The sequence below is a fragment of the Typopeltis vanoorti genome, chromosome 6 (genome assembly GCF_054136105.1).
Source record: "Typopeltis vanoorti isolate ZY-2024b chromosome 6, IOZ_Tvanoo_1.0, whole genome shotgun sequence".
Classification (NCBI taxonomy): Eukaryota; Metazoa; Arthropoda; class Arachnida; order Uropygi; family Thelyphonidae; genus Typopeltis; species Typopeltis vanoorti.
Window position 1 is genome coordinate 59,524,885 of NC_143554.1, and position 19,794 is coordinate 59,544,678.

At 34.0% G+C, this 19,794-nt stretch overlaps 1 protein-coding gene across 13 annotated transcripts in view; it reads right to left on the minus strand.

Annotated features, from left to right (window-relative positions):
• LOC150105480 (histone deacetylase 5-like) overlaps positions 1-19,794 on the minus strand; it is a 430,130-nt gene that overhangs the window by 85,809 nt on the left and 324,527 nt on the right. For all 13 annotated transcript variants that reach the window (XM_090394187.1, XM_090394195.1, XM_090394193.1 and 10 more), the window contains 4 exons: positions 14,206-14,255; positions 10,934-11,001; positions 8,208-8,365; positions 2,283-2,338 (listed from right to left, as the gene is read on the minus strand). In XM_090394187.1, coding sequence (XP_090250313.1) covers positions 2,283-2,338; positions 8,208-8,365; positions 10,934-11,001; positions 14,206-14,255 — 332 coding nt within the window. The remainder of the gene's footprint in view (positions 1-2,282; positions 2,339-8,207; positions 8,366-10,933; positions 11,002-14,205; positions 14,256-19,794) is intronic.

Sequence of the window (19,794 nt, forward strand, 5' to 3'; positions counted from 1 at the left end):
TCCTTTCTTCTTCAACTCTTTGTAATACTTCTTCATTGATGATTTTTTTTCAGTCCACTTTATTTTTTCCATTCTTCTCCATAACCACATTTCAAATACTTCCAACATTTTAGCTTCTTTCTTCTCAATTGTCCATCTTTCTCACCTTTAATTTAAATTTTGATTCATTTTATTAATAAACAAATTTTTCTTGCTATAAAATGCATATTTTCCTTTGTTAATTCTTTCTTGTATTATACTACCAAGGTATTTGTATTGTCTCACTTGCTCTACACTTTCTCCATTCATCATCACCTTGACACTTCCTGGTTTCCTGGAGACTCATCACTTTTGTTTTCTTTGTGTTAATTTTCATACCATATTTTTTGCATTAGGTGCTATAGTTCATCTTTACTATTAACTAATATTGCTTGATCATCTGCGAATCTAATATTTTGTATTGTTCTTCCTCCAATAGTGATTCCTCTGTTCTCTTCATCAAATGCTTCTTTTATCATTTCTTCTGCGAATATATTGAAGAGCGTCAGTGACAAGCAGCATTCCTGTCTTACACCTCTGCCAATCACACATTTTTTAGTTTTCCCTACTTTTGTCTTTATTATGGCAGTCTGGTTCATATATAATTCAGCTATTTACCTTCGATCTATTCAATCTTAACCTATTTTGTGTAGCACTTCCATCAGATTTTCCCATTTCACCATGTCAAATGCTTTTTCAAGGTCGACAAAACATATATAAACTTTTTTATCTGCTTCTATATTCCTTTCGCATCTCTAGTTCCTCTGTCTTTTCTAAATCCAAATTGATTATCCCCCAGAATATATTATTATTATTCCCGATACCTCCAAGGAGTCCAAAGACTCATCGCGGGAGGACACCTACAACTGTCTCAACCACTACACTGAGCCTCTACTACGAATCATCTCCATCAACGGCATCTACCACCCGCCTCCACCACCACCACAACTAGTATTTTTTGTCTGTAAATTGCATGTGTTCTTAAGGGCCGATTTGTCTGTATGCGGGATGAAAAACCCGAGTTTCCGGGAGAAAAAACCCTGCTACCTGCGTATGAGATTGGCTAACTCACCTTCGATTGAAATCGTCCAGATAAAGATTCCTCCCGTCGCGACGAGAATCGAAGTTAGGCCTATTCCAATCGAAAGGTGCAATGTACCATCGTTCTTTCAATTGCACTACGGAGGCACTTTTATACTCCACTCTATTATACAATCGTTGATATAATATTCTTAGCAGTACTTTAGAGGCATGTGAGAATATGCTTATAGTTCTGTAGTCACTGCACTTAGTAGAATTGCTTTTCTTTTCAATTGGTATAAGAATACTCTCTGTGAAATCTTTAGGCCATTCTCCTGTTTTTGTAAATGAGGTTGCAGAGTTTCCATGTTTCAGTTATACCTTTGTCCTCCAGTTATTTTAGAATTTCACTAGGTATTCCATCCATTCCTTCCATCTTTCCACTTTTTAATTCCTCAATTGCTGTTTCTACTTCTCTCTTTAGTATTTCAGGACCTCTTTCTTCTATTGAGATTTCATTTTGTTCTTCTAATTCAATTTTCGTTGGTCTTTCATTTTTTTTCATAACTTTCTTCGATGTATTCCTTCCATCTTTCACCTTGTATTTCAATATCATATATTAATTTTCCTTGCTTATCTTCTAATGGCAGATTTCTTATGCTTTTTTTAATATTTGTAATTTCTTTTGCTTTTTCAAACATTTTATCGTATCGCCCCCTTTTATCCATTTCTTCAATTACTTTATATTCTGCTTTTAACTATTCCTCTCTTGCTTTATCAGTTTCTCTTCTCAGTTCATTATTTAATACTTTGTATTTTCTTCTTCCCTCTTCAGTGTTTACATTTTTCCATCTTCTTCTTTTCTCCATTTTTCTTATCATTTCATTAGTAATCCATGACTTCTTAATTCTTTTCCCTTCTACAAAACCTATCTCTTCAGCAGCTGTTTCATATATCAAGTTTTTCAGTTGATTCCATTTTGCATTAACATCAAATATATCTTCAGATATATCTTCTTTGTTTCCTATTTTATTCTCCAGTTCTTCTCTGAATTTCTTACCCGCATCTCCTTTTACTATATCACTATATCTTACAACAGTAGTTTTACTATATCACTGTTGAATAATTCTCTGAGAAACTAATTAAATGTGTAGGAGTGAAATTAAGAAAAAAAAAATTCAAGAAGCTACATTATGTATGTACAGACAGTGTTAGTTTTATATTCAAATATGAAATATACTTACATTGCTTGCTGATGTTCAGCATGATGACCAGGTGGCCTCACAACAGCAAAACCATTCTAAAAATTAACAAAAATCCAAGCTGATAAGTTTGTAATAATTTTCATTTATGAAGAATAAAAAAACAATGAAGAAATATGACTACTGTTGCTCTCTTTCTCTCTGTCATTTGCATAAAACTAGTTTAGGAATAAATTAATTTACAACATGCTGTTGAACAGAAATCATCAATATATATCAATCATCACAAACTGATGATCGATACAGAGAAAGTTCTTATTTATTATTAACACCAAACCTCCACTGAATCAAAAGACTCATCACAGGTATACACACACACACACACATGCATGCACGCACAAAGCTCATCAAACCATGCTTTAAACTCATTCAATGTATCTACATTCACCAACCACTCTCCATGCAAAAAAACCTGTTTCTTATACCCCTGCTAACACCCTCCAGGGATGTCCCCTTAGTTTTACCTCCTCCCATTCTATGAAAAATTTCCTCCACATTAATCCAGTAACAACCCTTTACCAACTTAATAATCTCAATCATATCCCCCCGTCTCCCTCCTGTTCACAAGGCTTTGCAAATTGCATATCCCACATCTCAAAGACCAGTTGCCACCTTAGTCAGTCTTCCTGGACCCTTTACAAAATATCCTCATCACCATGAAAAACCAGAGGACCAAATCTGTGAGCAATATCCATACAAGGTTTTTGTACAATGGAACAAGAACCTCTTTGTTCATCCACATTAAGGTCCTCCATATCATTGCCATAATCTGAAGCAATGACTTCACAGCTTGTGTAATGTGACCTCTGATCTTTAGATCCTTAGTCCCCACCACTCCAAAGTCTCGTCTTCTCAACTTATCCAAAATTTCACTACTAAATGAATGCATTGTATTCCATTGTTGCCTACCAAATTTCAGAACCTTATACTGTGCAATATTGAACTGAAAGTTCTATACTGTTTGCCAACTCATACAATCTATTCAAGTCCTCCTGACAGGTCACAACATCTGATTTATTCCTCATCACTCTCCCCCCAGCTTTGCATCATCTGCAAACAGTTGCATATCACCAGTTAAACCCCATCCCAATATCATTAACCTAACCTTCATAATACCCATTTCAGAGCCAGTTGCCTATTCAATTCACTAATCTATCATCCAATCCCATGTGCTCCAGTTTAGTTATTAACTTGTGGTGTGGAAATCTGTCAAAAGCATTTGCAAAATCTAAGTATACCACTGTATGTGCACCTTCCTTGCCAAGTATACCACTGTATGTGCATCTTCCTTGCTGTGATATGAGGAATCCTTTTTGCTTTTGCTTATTTTAAGCAAAAAAGGATTCCTCATATCCCAGCAAAAATTTCTACATATCAATATAGCAGTTAAATTCAGTTCCATTCATCAGAGAGAGAGAGAGAGAGAGAGAGAGAGAAAAAAATATACAAGAAACCGAAAGATAATTAAATAAGTATAAACAATGTGACAAAATATAAAATAAAAAAGTACAAATATTTTACAAAATACAAAATTAAAAAAAAAGAAAAGAAAATAGCTAATATACAAATAACAGCTTTTAGGAAGAATCACTGTTTAAAAAGCTATCACGCAGACTAGTTATTGGCTGTTGCAGACTACACATCAGAGAGTCATGAATTATGTGAAAAGTTGAAGGCAAGTTACCTTTTATGTGTAGCCAGACAGCAAAGACATTGTCAACGTAGCATATCCAAAAAGAAGGCAGAGGCCTTCTTTTTGGATATGCTACGTTTGGATGTGCTACGTTTTCATGTAGCACACCTAGAAGAAAAGGATTTCTTCTAGGTGTGCTACATGAAAGTTTGCAAGAGCTGGAGAGAGTAGGCTCCCCATACCAGCCTTCAACTTGTCTATATATTGAAAGGCATGGGATCAGAACCCTCCATATTGTTTCCTCATTGTATTATTCATTCTGAGAAGCCATTCAGTTGCATAAACATGCTTGATGTCCACAAGTTCTTGCCTGAGCTCTTGCGTTTTAGATCATACAGTATGAGCACCATACCATGTAAAAGAGTTTTAGTTTTTATTATACCAGGTTTTTTTTTTTGAGAAGGATAGTGAGCAGATTAATGATGTGTGGACAGACTTGTGTTCGTCGAACATGTTGTTTATTATTTTAATGGTATAATAGAACACAGAAACTAAGTAAATAATTAATTTATTAACTTGATGCTGATATTTCGCTGGTGTTATAACCAGCATCTTCAGAGCACCAAAACACTGTTTGTCACAATACGCGAGACTAAAACAACATAGTGTACTTAAATAAAATTGTAGCAGCAACACAAAGACTAAAGTCCTGATTTTGGCGACCTCTATCTGGAGAAAAAAAAAAAAAGCTATCATATATTACTGGCGTCCTAGAAAAGTGCTAGTTTTTTCTTAATATGACTGTCTCCCAGATCTTCGGCAAGTTAATACAGCGATATCTGTTGAGAATTGGAGTGTGTTTTAGGGCTTCTATCGCCTCTAAGAACAATCTCTCTGATTTATACGGGTTTCTGTGTAGTACTTTTGTGTTTTTCCAGTTGATCCTGTGTGCAGGGGTATCCAAAGCATGGTCTGCTAGGCCCGACTTCCCATAATGATAATTCCGGACGTATCTTTTATGTTCGCTGATGCGGATATTCATAGTTCTTCCTGTTTGACCATAGTAGGCTTGATTGCATGAGCAGGGTACTTGGTAGACTCCTGGATGTGATAAAGGAGGAATGCTGTCCTTGGGTGAGCGGATGAGGGTGGCTAATTTGCTACATGGTCTGAATGTAGTGCGTAGTTTATGTTTATTGAGAATTCTTGAGATCTTTTCGGATGTGCCTTTAATGTAAGGGATGGTGACTGTTTTGTTGTAGTTCTCTGTGGTGGATGGTGGGAGGGGTTTCTTATGAGTGTTTAGTATTTTGTTTATTTTATGTGGATTGTAGCCGTTGGCCAAGAAGGTGTGGCGTAAGTGAGTCAGTTCAGCAGTAAGAGCCTTGTCATTGGAACAGATTGCTCTCGCTCTATGGGTTAGCGTTTTTAATATGCCATATTGTTGAGAAGGATGATGGTGTGATTGTTTGTGTAAGTATCTGCCTGTATGTGTGGGTTTTCTAAAAACTGAAAATGATAAGGAACCATCTGGGAGACGTGTGATGAGTGTATCCAGGAAGGGCAGACAGTTGTTGGCTTCCAGTTCCATAGTAAAGTGGATTTTTGGATGTTGGCTATTTAAATGTGCTAAGAATGTTTTCAATGTCTCAGGGCCATGTGGCCAAATAGCAAGCACATCATCAACATAGCGTAGCCAAAGTGTTGGTTTGAGAGTGGCTCTGAAGATGCTGGTTATAACACCAGCGAAATATCAGCATCAAGTTAATAAATTAATTATTTACTTAGTTTCTGTGTTCTATTATACCGTTAAAATAATAAACAACAGATTAATGATGTATATAGCATCTTATGAAGGTAGGTTTGTGATAAATGGAAATCATTAGTTCACCTTGAAGAAGAGTGGGAGGGCAAGATGTCTAGGAACGATAATGTTTTCCTATTCTGTTTTCATAGTGAAGTTTATCCAGGGATGTAGAGTGTTTATTTTTGCTAGAAAGGGAGGTAAGTTGCCTTCCTTGTGTGGCCAATAATAAAGACAGTGTTGACATGGCAGAGGCTATACAGATGAGAAAAGGATTTCTTCTAAGTGTTCTAGATAAAAATTTGCAAGAGAGAGAGAGAGAGAGAGAGAGTGCTCCCCATAGCAGCCTTCAACTTATTTATAAAATATGTAAATCTGTTTTGGAAAATAAAATAGCCTATTAGCTTTGCACCTCTATCATCTCTCATGTCATATCTAAAATTTCACATTGAGCTTTCATCTGATTGTTGTGTACCAATCCAGCATTAAAGTTTCTAATTATTTGAATGATCTTTTCCTTTGTGATATAGTTGAGATACATCACGATATTGTTTTCCAGATCTCAAAAAGATACACTCATGGTCATCTAAGTCTATGCACAATAATAAGGCATAGTGATAAAGAAATTGGTGCAAAGACTTGGATGACCTTGAGAGTATCTTTTTGAGATTTGGAAAACTACTTTATGTTCGATCAGATATACTGTCAAATTCTATTATGCTGTTCTTCAATTTTTTGTTAATCATGAATCCAACTTCAATGATTCTTTCCTTATCTTGTTGTCTATGGTACAATATATCTCCATTTTTTTAACTGAAGAATTAATTCATTGCATCTAACTTCACACAGTCCAAGAATGTCCCGTTTTGGTCTCTTTAATTGAGTCAGCCATGCTTAACTGATCAGAGTTCTACAGTTCCAAGGTCTGGTTTCAAATTGCAGTGTGATCTAGTTACCTATGGATTCTTTACACACTCTACCTTAATGTTTAACTGTCTATTGTCATTGGTAGTAACAATCTGGCCTCTGGGACCATTTTATTCTTGCCTGATTCATCTTGGCAGATTAGACCATAATTCACCATACTAGCCCACCGTGGATTGGTAAATGGCAATATTTTCACATAGGATTGCTAGTTCCATAACCTCTGGTCCATGGCTTTTTATTCATTATATTTAGAGCTGCACTGATATCCAATGAATGGTAGTCAGGGTTACCCCTATATGCCAGCTGTTGATATGCTCAGTAGCCAGTGGAAGATATTATATATATATATATATATATATATATATATATATAATAGCTAATATAAAATATATACCATCAGAAATTAGATGAATATCTAATTATATTCATTATAATTAGATATTCATCTAATTATAATGAATATCTTATATCTAACAAAACAACCATATAAACTAAAACTATACAGACCCAATTTAAATTAAGCTCAAAAACTTGCATATCACGATAGATTCTAACATTTACTGACTGAGTAGTTCTACTGCACTATACTATGTTGCATTCACACAAAGTTTAAAATATACTACTAAATCAGTTTTAACTGAACACTGCATTATTTTAATTCATGTCATGTTTAGCTGCAAGAAAATGCAAAAAGTAATGACACCACCTAAATGCAGATGACTTTTTTTTGGATTTTTTTGATAAACCTCCATCATGGTAATTAAAATAATTAGTTGTATTCTTGAAGAGATAGTCTCTGTAGCTCAGGTGGTATAGACGAAACCCTTTGGTTGGAAAGACCTGGGTTCGATTCCCATCCAAGACATGAGGAACCTTATATATAAGAAACTTGTTGTAAAAATCCATGAAGTTAGATTCTTTGAGTACTGTAAGGTTTGCCAAGAGAAAGAAGAATGGAATGTAAGGCTACCATCAAAACTATGAATAGGATTTAAAGTCTGTGAGAGATGGTGATTAATGTACAAATGGAAGAGGGTAGGTGAAAGAACAAGAGACTTGGGTACTCTTGCATTAGAAGGAAAAATCTGAAGAGAGAAAGCCATCTGCTAGACATGAGCAGTAGGAGAGGAATCCAACCACTTAATTATAAAAGTGGCAGAAGAAAGGCAAAAAAAGGAATCTTTGGAAAATGACATGCCTTTTCCAAAATCTTTTCATTGTATATGTCCAGAAGATAACAGACAAGGAGAGTTCAACCCAAGAGTAATGGAATTCATATTGATTAGCTGGAGAACTTCCCAATATAAAAAAAAAAAAAGAAAATTACTGATGGCCTTCATTAATTTTGAGAAGATCAATGGGATGATACATCAAGAGTAAACTTATTTTTCCTTTTTTACTTTACAGTGATTAATTTAAAATAAAAAAAAAAAAAAGGTACTGATAATTATCTACAATTTTTTTTAAAATCATAATTCTATGTTACTAGTCATAAAATTAAAAGTGGGCAAATAAGAAATAAAAAAACATAAAAAGTTATCACCTTCACTTCACCAGTTGCTACTTTAAATGCTAATTCTGTGACGCAACCTGCTGCCATTCTGGCTGCACTTGCTGTATGTAGCTCATTCCATGTTGTATCACTATCCACTCCAATTCCTCCACATGGCAACATTACAAAATTTTTAATAGGCAGGTCAGCTGAAAGAATTTACAAATGTCTGATAAGTGAAATGATACATTAATACAGCCACACGACTGTCTACCAAGACAACTATTTCATAGGACACATGTTTTAACCACAAAAAATTACATAATAATTTCAATGAGTAAAAAACTTTTTTTTTTAAATTTCAGTTTTACTTCCTTCATTAGCATAATTCTCGTGGAAAGATGTCGTATAGAAATCAGAAAAAATTACAAAAATCCTAAAAAAACATGACTTAACTTCTTGTTATAGACCTTATAAAAAAATTGGCATCCCTTATCCGGTGCATGAGATGGTATTTGGGTGCATGAGACTGCCAAATTTGGGAAACCTACATCAGAAGACCTTCAGCCCCAATTGGCCAAGAACACCAACATTGCCCGCAAGGGGGCACCATCAGGACTTTTAAGAGAAAGAATAGCTTCATTCCTCATTTACTGTGTGTTGTATTTAAGTTCCTGTGATAACGGCAACATGACATTGCTGAAATATTGGAAGTGTATTAAAATTTATTTTAATGTATATTCTATTGTACGTTGTAATGTCCTTAAGCTATTTAGTAAGAATTCATTAGCATAAGTTACTTATTTCACCTACATCAAATTCTATACAAACACTGATGAGCACTTTCACAGAAATCATATATCCGGGCAATTCAATGTACAGTAATAAATCACCAGCAGAAATATAATCTATCGATACACTACATGAGAAGTGATATTAATGGTTTTCCAAAGAGGCCTCATCTTAAAAAGCTGCAGTGTGTGTGTGTCAGAAGATAGTATTTTAAGAAATTTCTTGCCTGAAATTACTTAGCTTCATAGAAATGTAATTAATGATATAATAGGGCCAGTTAATCTATCTTGAAGGATGAAATGCTAAATTTCCAGGAGGAAAACTCTATCCTATTCTCCATATAAGACTTACGAACTTACCTTCAATTGAAAAGTTGTCCTAATAAAGGTTCCTGGCAGCCTAGATGGGATTTGAATCTAGACCTTTCCAACCAAAGAACATTAATGCTATCAAACTAAGCTCGCTATGTAGGCTCCTTTATTCTATTATCTATTTCGATATTTACATGATATCTTTAATGAGCAAATGCTTTACATTGCTACTTGCTGAGTTAGTGAAGTTTGAATAGAAAGCCTCAAAAAGAGGAGTGACAAAAATGATTCAAAATATAAATGAAAGTTCAGAATAAGCAGCAGAGTTAAGAACGAACAAAAGACAAAAAAATTAATCTGACATAAGATAAAAAAGACTAAGTCAAAGAAGAATAAAAAGAAAAAATCTTAAGAGACTCTAGATTAGGTACCATTGAATGGTTGCCTTTGATGGTTGGAATGAATTATTATTATACAAGCATAATAAGTCCCCCCCCCCCGACATGATGCAAGGAAACAAGAATATCTAGTTGCTGAGTGAACACAATTTTTCACTCAGCAATGTGTAGACTGTAGAATGAAATCTACACATTGTTATGAAGACTTACAGTGAAAAATGTGCAATCTACATCTATTGTTAAGATATTTGCTATTTAAAACTTTTTTATATTTACCATATAAAATTTTTATTAAAAATTACTGTATACATTTTATGTATTTTTATACACTTGTACAATAAATTTATGTTTAATAAACTGTGTGTTATATACTTAATTTGTTGTTCTTATTCCAAAAACATTAACACACTGTAAAGTAAAAATATCAGTAAATAAATTTTTAGTTTTATCTTCATATCCTTTTAATTTTCAATTTTTGCTTCTAGCAAAGAATGAGTACCAGCACCTATTGTTTTACATAAGAAGCACTAGTTTACTTAATCTTCCTAAGCCATGATGCTTTTATGTCCACCAAAACATGAATGTAAAGTGAACTATAGAGTTAAAATAACATGGATAAAAAGTGCAAGCCATAAGTTAAGAGGACGATAATCCTTAACACTAAGAACATGTATCCGGATAAATTAGTTGCAAGTTCCTGATAGTGAATGAATTTAAGGAGAAGCATGACAGATTGTGTGTGTATAACAATTAATTTGGGTCTCCCAAGATGAGTCTCCAGACTCCATGGAGATACCATATAATAATAATAATCATAATAAATGTTCTCCTTTGTGTGTGATTGACAATTAGGTTGTAATTCCAATATTTTTGAAAAATTCTAAAATAATCAAAAGGAAGATTGTACCGATTAGAACAGTAAGATTAACGATACAAGAAAATAAAAATCTTTATTCTCACTTTGTTTCAAAGCCTGTGATGCCGTTTTCATCATTATTATGAACATAAGGAATTTAATTTAGATGGTATCATATTGTGCCAACTACTCCTAACATATCATGTCTCCCTCTTCATTTCTGTGATATAATACTTATGCCACTAGTTCAGAATTGAAAGAAAAAAGAAAGAAAACTAATGATTAATAAGGTACAACTTTTGGAAGATTATCTTCACTTTATTCTTTAGTCCCAGGATTAGTAAAAAAGCTAATATCATTATCAATATTATATTGCTTTCCAACTTATAATACAGAAACACACTAAAATCAAAAACATACCTAATTTATTTACATCCAGTTTCTGCCTGTTAAGAGGATTTGTTCCAAATAACAATGTATATGCTTCGCTATAGAGAGGAAGAGAAACTGGACATTACTATGTGCCTTAATAATAATGAAATAACAGTAGTAAGGAATTAGCTGAGAAAATAATTTTAATAATCATAGTATAATATTATTATAATTTTTATTTTAGTTTAGTTTAAATTAAAAATGTTGTTCCTAATATGGCTGAAAGCAAGAGCCTACTAGCAAGTAATATTTTTGATATACACAATATTTATGGCAAGAATTATTCTGCAGAAAATTTTCAGTTTTGAGACATGTTTTTAGACATGTAACAAGTTTAATTAAATAAACAATATATCTCTACAAGTTTCATAAGTCAGACTTATGATTCGAGTTTGACAAATAAAACATAGTCTCAATACCGAAAATTTTCTGCAGAACTGCTAAACCATAGAAATTTACATATTCATCAAGAATGTTAATATTCCTACACCTCCATGGAGTTAAGAGTCTCAGAGCAGGCCTCCTATAGTCCCACAAAGTCAACCATACTACACAATAAAATCATAATCTGTACACTTCTCCTGCTCACCTCTCCATTAAGAAACTTCCAGGAATGCCCACGTCCTTGCCCATTCCATCGATACTGTTCTTTGGAAAATCTATCCAGTGTCTATTTGGTAAGCATTTCTCAACAACTCCAAAGCTCTGGTATTATCTTTGTTATTCCTTTCCACTGTTCCAAAAGTTTCATTATTTCCTTGAAATCCAGGTAATTAGATCTACAGACAGTAGTAGAAATTCATTAAATTAAAAACACCTTCTACTAATCCTTTTCTTGGTTTCATTATTTCTATTCTGATCCAAACAACAGCTTCTCCAATTAAATAACAGAAATAATTGTAATCCACTCAAAACCCCTGATCCTTGGATAATTTCAAATTATCATCCAAGCCTTGGCTCTCCAACAACTGTGCCAAAGCAGTCTAAGGGCAGTGCTTCCCAAACTTATGGATGTCAAGGCCCCCTTTGGAAAAATTTAAATATTTCACGGGCCCCATTGAAAAAAAAAATCGTAATACAGATATATATTATTATAATATTTATTGTATTTATATTCAATATAATTTATAAGCTTTTGCATTTGTAAGCTTTTTTTGTGCTTTTTATGAATACCTTTGAAATGAAACTTATACGAATAAGCATATATTTACTAATGTTCATTAAGCACCAAAATATGCAGGAAGCAAAATTTGTGAACCAAGACCAATGTGCGATTTTTTCCATTAAAATATAAAAAATAACAAAAAAGAAATAATAAAAATGAAATAAGTTTCTTTTAAGATAAAAAATATATATATTTAGTCTTAAAACATTTTAAATTTTCATTTAAAATGTTTTCATTATTTCACGGTACCCCCCCCTCAACAAAACTTACGGCCCCCAAGGGGCCTGCAGCCCACAGTTTGGGAAGCGCTGGTCTAGGGGGAGGAAAAAAAAAAAGCTTGAACTCCAGCTTTGCACCCAGATACATAGCTTTCAACAGTTGAGAAAAGTTTCAAATCCAGTTCTAAAATGACTGAACGTGAAAACTTGCCTCTTGCTAAAATAGTTCAGCCTTGTGGTCCTTGGTCAGAATCACTGGGAACAACTTCTGTCCTTCCATGCTTCCACATCTAGATGATATCCATTATAACAACACTTAAAGATAATTCACTTCCTGGAATCATTCTTTTCTTTCACCTTTCACAACATCAAAAGTATTTTACTTCATGCCGAAATCACTGAATCTTGACTCGCTTGAATATGCATAAGTTAAGGCTTATGGGTCTCATAGTATTCCCCCAGATATGCTCAAAACTTGTGCTCCAGAAATAACACCCATCTTGTACATAATCTTTTCAGTCTTTCTACCCCATTTTAATTTATATCATGGAAGCAAGCCTATATTCAGCCCATTTCAAAAATAGGCAAATAAACAGAGCCTTCGAACTACTGTCCCCATTGTTGCTGTCAATTCAGTTCTCTTAAAAATCATGAAGATGGTCATCAATAGCCAACTTTTCCGCCTAGTGGCTCAATGGCTAAGTAATGACCTGTAATATGAATGATTCCACCCACTCTTGCTCCACAACAAATCTCCTAACCATTACAACCATCACACGTGTTCAAGGTGGAAAGTAGTGAGTTGGAGAAACTCATGGCTACTCTTAACATCTGATCATGTCTAGAAGAGAGGCCTATTCAAACGATTTGAATCCAGATCTGTCACTTCTTACTGTGTTATTACTACTGAAATTTTTGCAAAAGGATTAAGTTAAACAATTATTAGCTAATTAATTATACTCAATGTAACACCAGATGATCCCACTGTTGCTGAAATGCTAAAAGAAGTAGGATATTAAGTAATATGAAGAGAAAATTATAGCATAGTGTTTCTCCTACCCCCATATGATAGCTTTTGTTTACAAGTCAACTTTCTTCACTCACATATAAAACAATTTCAATTCTCAATTTAACTAGCATTTTCTAGGCAGTTTTCAAACCTAAATGTTACATAAAAACATGGTATAGTGCCATGATTTGTTTGGTACAGAGTACATGTTGTTTGTTCCAATGTCCGGGTAGACAAGTACTTTAGTAATCAACATTTGACATATGTGTCAAAGGTGGAACCACAATTCTGCATTAAAATCACAGTTAATCTGAAGATAAAAATATACTAATGAACAAACCTTTTAATACCAAAGCTCTAATCTCATATGTAAGAACTTCAGAGGAGGTCTTACCACCATCCTCAGAGTTTATTTCCACTGAAAAGCAGGTCTTACTTAACTGCCATATCATCTTCACTCTTTCAGCTTTTCATATCATTAGCAAACTAAAATATTCACATAATTTCTTGTCTCATGCAACTAATTACTGATATATAGTATCTGGCAAACAGACCTCCTCCCATTCTGGCTACACTGATATCACTATTTCCTATGCTTTAATGTCAGATCCTTTGCTGCCGACATCTGGTAGCATCATTCACTGTTTTCAAAAGGCACTTGAATATGGGTCTGCATAAAATGCATTAAACTATACCATTTTTCTGATGGTATACGAAGGCATCAGAAGCAAAAATCTTCTCAACAAGGTTGAGATTTTGGAATTAAAGAGGAATTATACCTACTCTGTGTCAACTGTAATTATCTCTATATTTAGCTATACCTGCTTAGCTTTTATGTACATAGGATTTCTGGTAAAAGAATTCTTACCTATGACAAGATTGAAGTTCTTCGAGAGTAGCTTTCCTTGATCTTACCCTCTATATTAAAATACATATAACATTGAAATAAAAAAAGACTGTACAAAACATACTCAATTCTAAAACAACACTGCTTTAATTACAAATATTTAAATAAGCAATGTAAGACTGTTAAGAACTTTCATAGCATACATATTTTCTCTCTCTCTTGACAAAACTGTAATAACTTAATAATAATGCCAATTACAAGGAATACAAATGTTTTCATTCTCTTTAAAGAAATGTTTCTAAATTCACATCATAAGTCTGTTAAGAAGTTTCCTCCATGTCAGCATAAAGAAATCGCAATGTACTGTAATCATAAAAGAACTATATTATGCTTCAACTGAAAGTTGCGTCCTTCCTACTCTTTGCATCTCCCTAGGTTGAACAGCCTAGTTACCTTCCAATCCTATTCCCAATTTTCATTTGGGATGAAAGAAATATAAGTTAATTATCATGTAATGTTAACAGATGGACTGGCATTACATATCTTAATGATGGAGTTATTTTATAAAATAATTTGTACACTGGGCTTTCAAGTGTATCTGGCAACACCTTTTCTGAGTGAAATTGCTTATATACAAAGAGACATGATAATAATGTCAATAGTATGTAATACAGAATTTGTAGATACAAAAAATACTAATTAGGTTATTTACCAATAACATAATTACATAAAAACATAACTATGTTATTTATTCTATGTTTAGTTAACTATGTTTAATTTATTTATTCTTTCTGCCAAAGCTGAGCTATTACTGTTACTAAGTTTAGTTAAGCAGTTACTCAAGTTTCTTCTTCCAGAATTAAAATTAAATGATAAAAAGTCACTAGGTTGATTAGCCACGCTACCGGCCAAGACGTCAAAGTTATCATGGATATGAAGTGCATATTAAAATTGTAATACCATTGATATTACATTGAAATATATGATGGATATGAAGCGTATGAGGATGCATATTTGATCCATAATGGCCAGTAAGGTGGTTAAGGAGAACTGCCTACCAAAAATTTGAATAAGGATGTATATTTCTGTTCAGGTTCAAAGTATTCTGAAGAAACCACCTGTAAGAAAAGTTTATAACTGTGGTCCTCCCTGTCCCTCCATAGAAATAAAAAACATTGTGAACCTGAACAGAAAGGATAATTCAGTGCTGAATGTACTTGTGTGTGTGGGAGGGGAAGCTAGCTTGTTTATAAAAGGAACCCTGCAAGATGAAATAACTTACGTAGACTACAAACTGGGCTGGCTGCATAATGTCAGAATTTATTATTATTACAAAGAATAGAAAGCAGCTCCATGGATTCAAGCATTCCCCCCACACCCTGACTTTGGCCAGTTATTTCATGGAGACATCTGAAGCAAAATTCCTCTTCACAGCGAATAACAAGCAATCCTATACATATCAGCATATGTATATAGTTGAGATATAATATCAACTATACATAATGTTGATACTATACTGGCAAAGATATAATCATTATTACATGATGCCTCCATGGGGATCCTAGGACTCATCACAGAAGGTCATTTTATCCTACAACATTACATGATCCCACTGCCTGTGCCACATTATCCACAACACTCATACAATATTTTTTGTCTGTTAATTGCATGGAAGATTCCATCTAACCATACACAAGCTACCTACTAAAATTTCAGGATATCACTAACCACCACTCCAGAATTCAGTTTGCCAGCAAAAAAAAATAATAATAAATTCACAAGTTATGTTCCATGGACACCCTGATCACATAAAAGCAACATGGTCCTTTTATCATTCAGGTGTATCAGAAACCAACTCCATGGAGACATCTGAATAATCAGACCCCCCACACACACACACACAGACACAAAGAATCTAATTACTTCAAAGTACTTCAAAAATTAGAATTAAAAAATTAAGTAGTACTTCTATACTCCTGCAGGAATTATGGACAAATATGGAGAATATTATATCTATCACTTGCTAAAGGAAGATAATCAGGACTGACAGACCATGAAATTAATGCCAGCCATAAAATCAGGAGGTTACACAAAACCTTACCTAGTGAAATAACCTATATGTGATGCAAATTAGATGAAATGCATTAACATCAGAAGATTAATGTTACAAACAAATAGAAAGTATTTCTGCAGACCCAGTCAGTAGTTGTTCAGGAGTTGCTATTGGCTACCATAGATAATGTAAATATGAAAAGTTTACATTATTAATAACTTCACATCAGTTTTCCTCCAAATTAGTCTTAGCTGTCAAGAACTTCAGTATTGTCAGATCATATGTTCTGGTTTCTGAGCAACTTCTTAATGCATAATCCACCGAGATCTTGGTCATCCTCTATCTTTCCTGCCATCCTTGCATGAAATGCTTGTTTTGTTAACCCTTCCATTCACATTTTGTTTAAGTGGCCATACCATCTGAGATTAACTCTGATCAGACATTCCCAAAAGCTAGCAACCCCAGGTTCCTTAAATATCTTCATTTTTAATATTATTCTGCCAATGATACCATCTGTTCACTCCCCTAATTTTTTCCAGAACTCACACATCTGTGATCTCTAGTATTTGATCAACTGTTTTATTTCCAACCAGCTTTCAGATCAAAAAGTTAAAATTAGTGTGAACACTACCTTATACAGCAATTTAGTATTTTGACTAATTTCTCTCTCTTATTGCACAAAAATTTATTCATTTGACTTCATGCTAATAGTAGCTTTGTATATTCTGTTGTCTATTTCCATATGTAATTTGTGATCTTAACTAAAAATTGTGCATAAATAGTTGAAATATTTTTCATGTAATACAGGTTTCCCATTTGCAATGCAACCAATTTTTTGCTATATTCCTGTCTATCAATATAGAAGTCAATCACTTTTTTTTTTCTTTTTTTTTTTGGTAATTACTTACAAATTTGCTAAATTTTGATGAATTTGTTATAGCAGTTATTAAATTTAGTTAAGGAATCCTACATACTTATTATCAGACCTCCACGGAGTCAACCAACTCATTGTGGGAGGTCCACTATCATCTACACGCACAGCTCATCACTCAGTGACTCAAATGCATTCACTGTCTCCACACCTACCACACTTTCAGGCAATACATTCCAACCACCTACCACACTCCACAAAAATTACTTCTCATGTCCTCCTTATACAGCTTCCAGAGATGGTCTCTTGTTTCCCCCCCCCCATGTCCACCCATTTATCAAAAATGAACCCCCCCCCAAGATCACTCATCTCCTCCACCAATTTTATACCCTACATCCCATTCATGACACATAAAATCAAGACTATTAACTTTCCAAAGTAAAATTAGGATTTATAAAACCTTAATTCGACTTGTATTAGTGTATGCATCAGAAACATGGGGCATAAACAAACAGGATATAAGAAGATTAAGTATTTTCAAAAGGAAAATACTATGAACTATATATGGACCAGTTAAGGTGAATAATGAACTGTATGATTTGTTTAGGGAATCAGATATTATTGCATTCATAAAAATGGTCACCTGCAATGGGTTGGACATTTAATAAGAATGGAAGACCTAAGACCAGTAAAGAAAGTCTTTCTCTCTAACCCAGAGGAATAACAGATCTAGAGGAAGACCAAGAACTAGATGGGAAGATAATGTGATAGAAGATGCCAAAACTATTGGGCAATGTAATTGAATGACTAAGGCAAAAAATAGAGAAGAGTGGCAGAAGCTTCTGAGGAAGGATAGGACTCTTAAAGGGTTGTTAAGCCAATGATGGTGCATCCCATTCATATTGTAAAATCTCTTATGGTGAAACAAAAAAAAAAATTTTTTTTTCACCTATATCAATTTTACATAGGTCATAAAATATATATAATTAGAAGTGTATATAACCTACTTTAATGTATTGAATTTTGTATTATATTGTGAAAATAACGGAATGTAGAACTACAAGTATATGTAACAAAGGATTAGACAGGATTATGCTAGTGAGCTGGAGGTGAACAATAATCTCTAAGTCGCTGAAATGTAGAAGTTTTGCTGCCAAGACCTAAAGTAAGCGTAGGCGACGTCAGGGCGCTTCCAGAAAATCCGGGAAGTTTGGATGGTAAGACAAGGGATGTTGAATGATATAAAAGGACATTATTGGCAGGCAAGAAAGCTTTTTTTTTTTTTCGAAAATTTTCTGGAGTCTTGGGAGGAGAGGAGCAGGGAGTCAAGGAGTTGTCTGGGACATCTTGGGAAGTTTGCTGGTAGGTAACCCCCAGTGCTAGGGAGAAGTCAGGAGAGGCCGTATTCAAAGGAACCTTCCGAGATGTTCTTCGACAAAAGTACCAACCCACGTGCATGCTGACATGCTGCAACTGGAGCAGTTCCTAACATTGCCGAAGAACTATATTCCTTTTACAAGGAAAATAACTTGTAAGATGACAACTGTCGAATAGTACCTGATCGCAGCCGTTTTGCAAGGAACCAGAAGAACGCAGAACCATACCCCTCGAGAACCTTAGGACTTTACAAGATACTGAGAGCTTGTAAGTAGGTTGCTATATGTTAATGTCCAAGATTGTTTGTGTAGATAATCGATGCTAGTCCTGTTTAATCATTTGTAGTATATAGCAAAGAAGTTAGAGAGCCGAGCGTTAGTCTGTATGCTCATAAATGAAGAGTGTAAGTTTGTATATTGCTTGTGTTAACTAATGCATAGAAAGGTTACATATATTTTGTCTTAAATTCTATAAAATTGAATGCAAGGCTTTGCAGGCTAAGGACTTTTCACATGATAAATAAGTTGAGAATGAGATTTCTTTGTTTAATGTCTTAAGTGATTAACTTTACTTCAGAAATTGTGATTCAAGCACATGATATGCCCATTGCTGTTTGTAAAAAGATTTGTTTTAGTTAAAATAAACATGTTTTAGTTTTGTAAATAGCTTGACTGCTCATTGATATCCAATGCACTGTCTCCAAAAAAACTAATCAGATCTGTGTGATCAAGAAAAAGTAACAGCCATGACTGTACAATTCAGAGTTGCTTGAGATTAATGAACAAAGGGCTCTTATATGTGCTTAGCAGATAGATTCTCATGTTAGTAAAGAATATAAAATTTACATAGTCCTTGATGGCGCAGTCATTAATTAATACAAATTTTTCAAGAACTATTAAACATGAGCATTAGTGTTCGAAATTGAGGATTTCCCCTTAAATAGAGGTTTTTTCCCAAAATTCTTGACACTAGCAGGTATAGGGGTATACCGTAAGATGTTGGGGGGGGGGGTAAGTTAAGTGGATTACAAGCGGACTAAGGTCAAGTAATAGTATCAGACGTGTGTTTTAAGAATAGAACATTTTAGGCAAAGACAGAGGTTATTGTCTCAGAAGGAACTTAACATATGCTCACGCAGACATTGATATCAATGTAAAGGGGGGGGAGGCTCGTTAAAGGTAAGAGTAACTCAAAAACAAGGAATATTACAAAGGCGCAACTGACCTTATATTTACAATACTTCAAAATTTTAAAACCTTACACTCTGCTACACTGAACTGTTAGTCCCACTCATTTGCTCATTCACCCA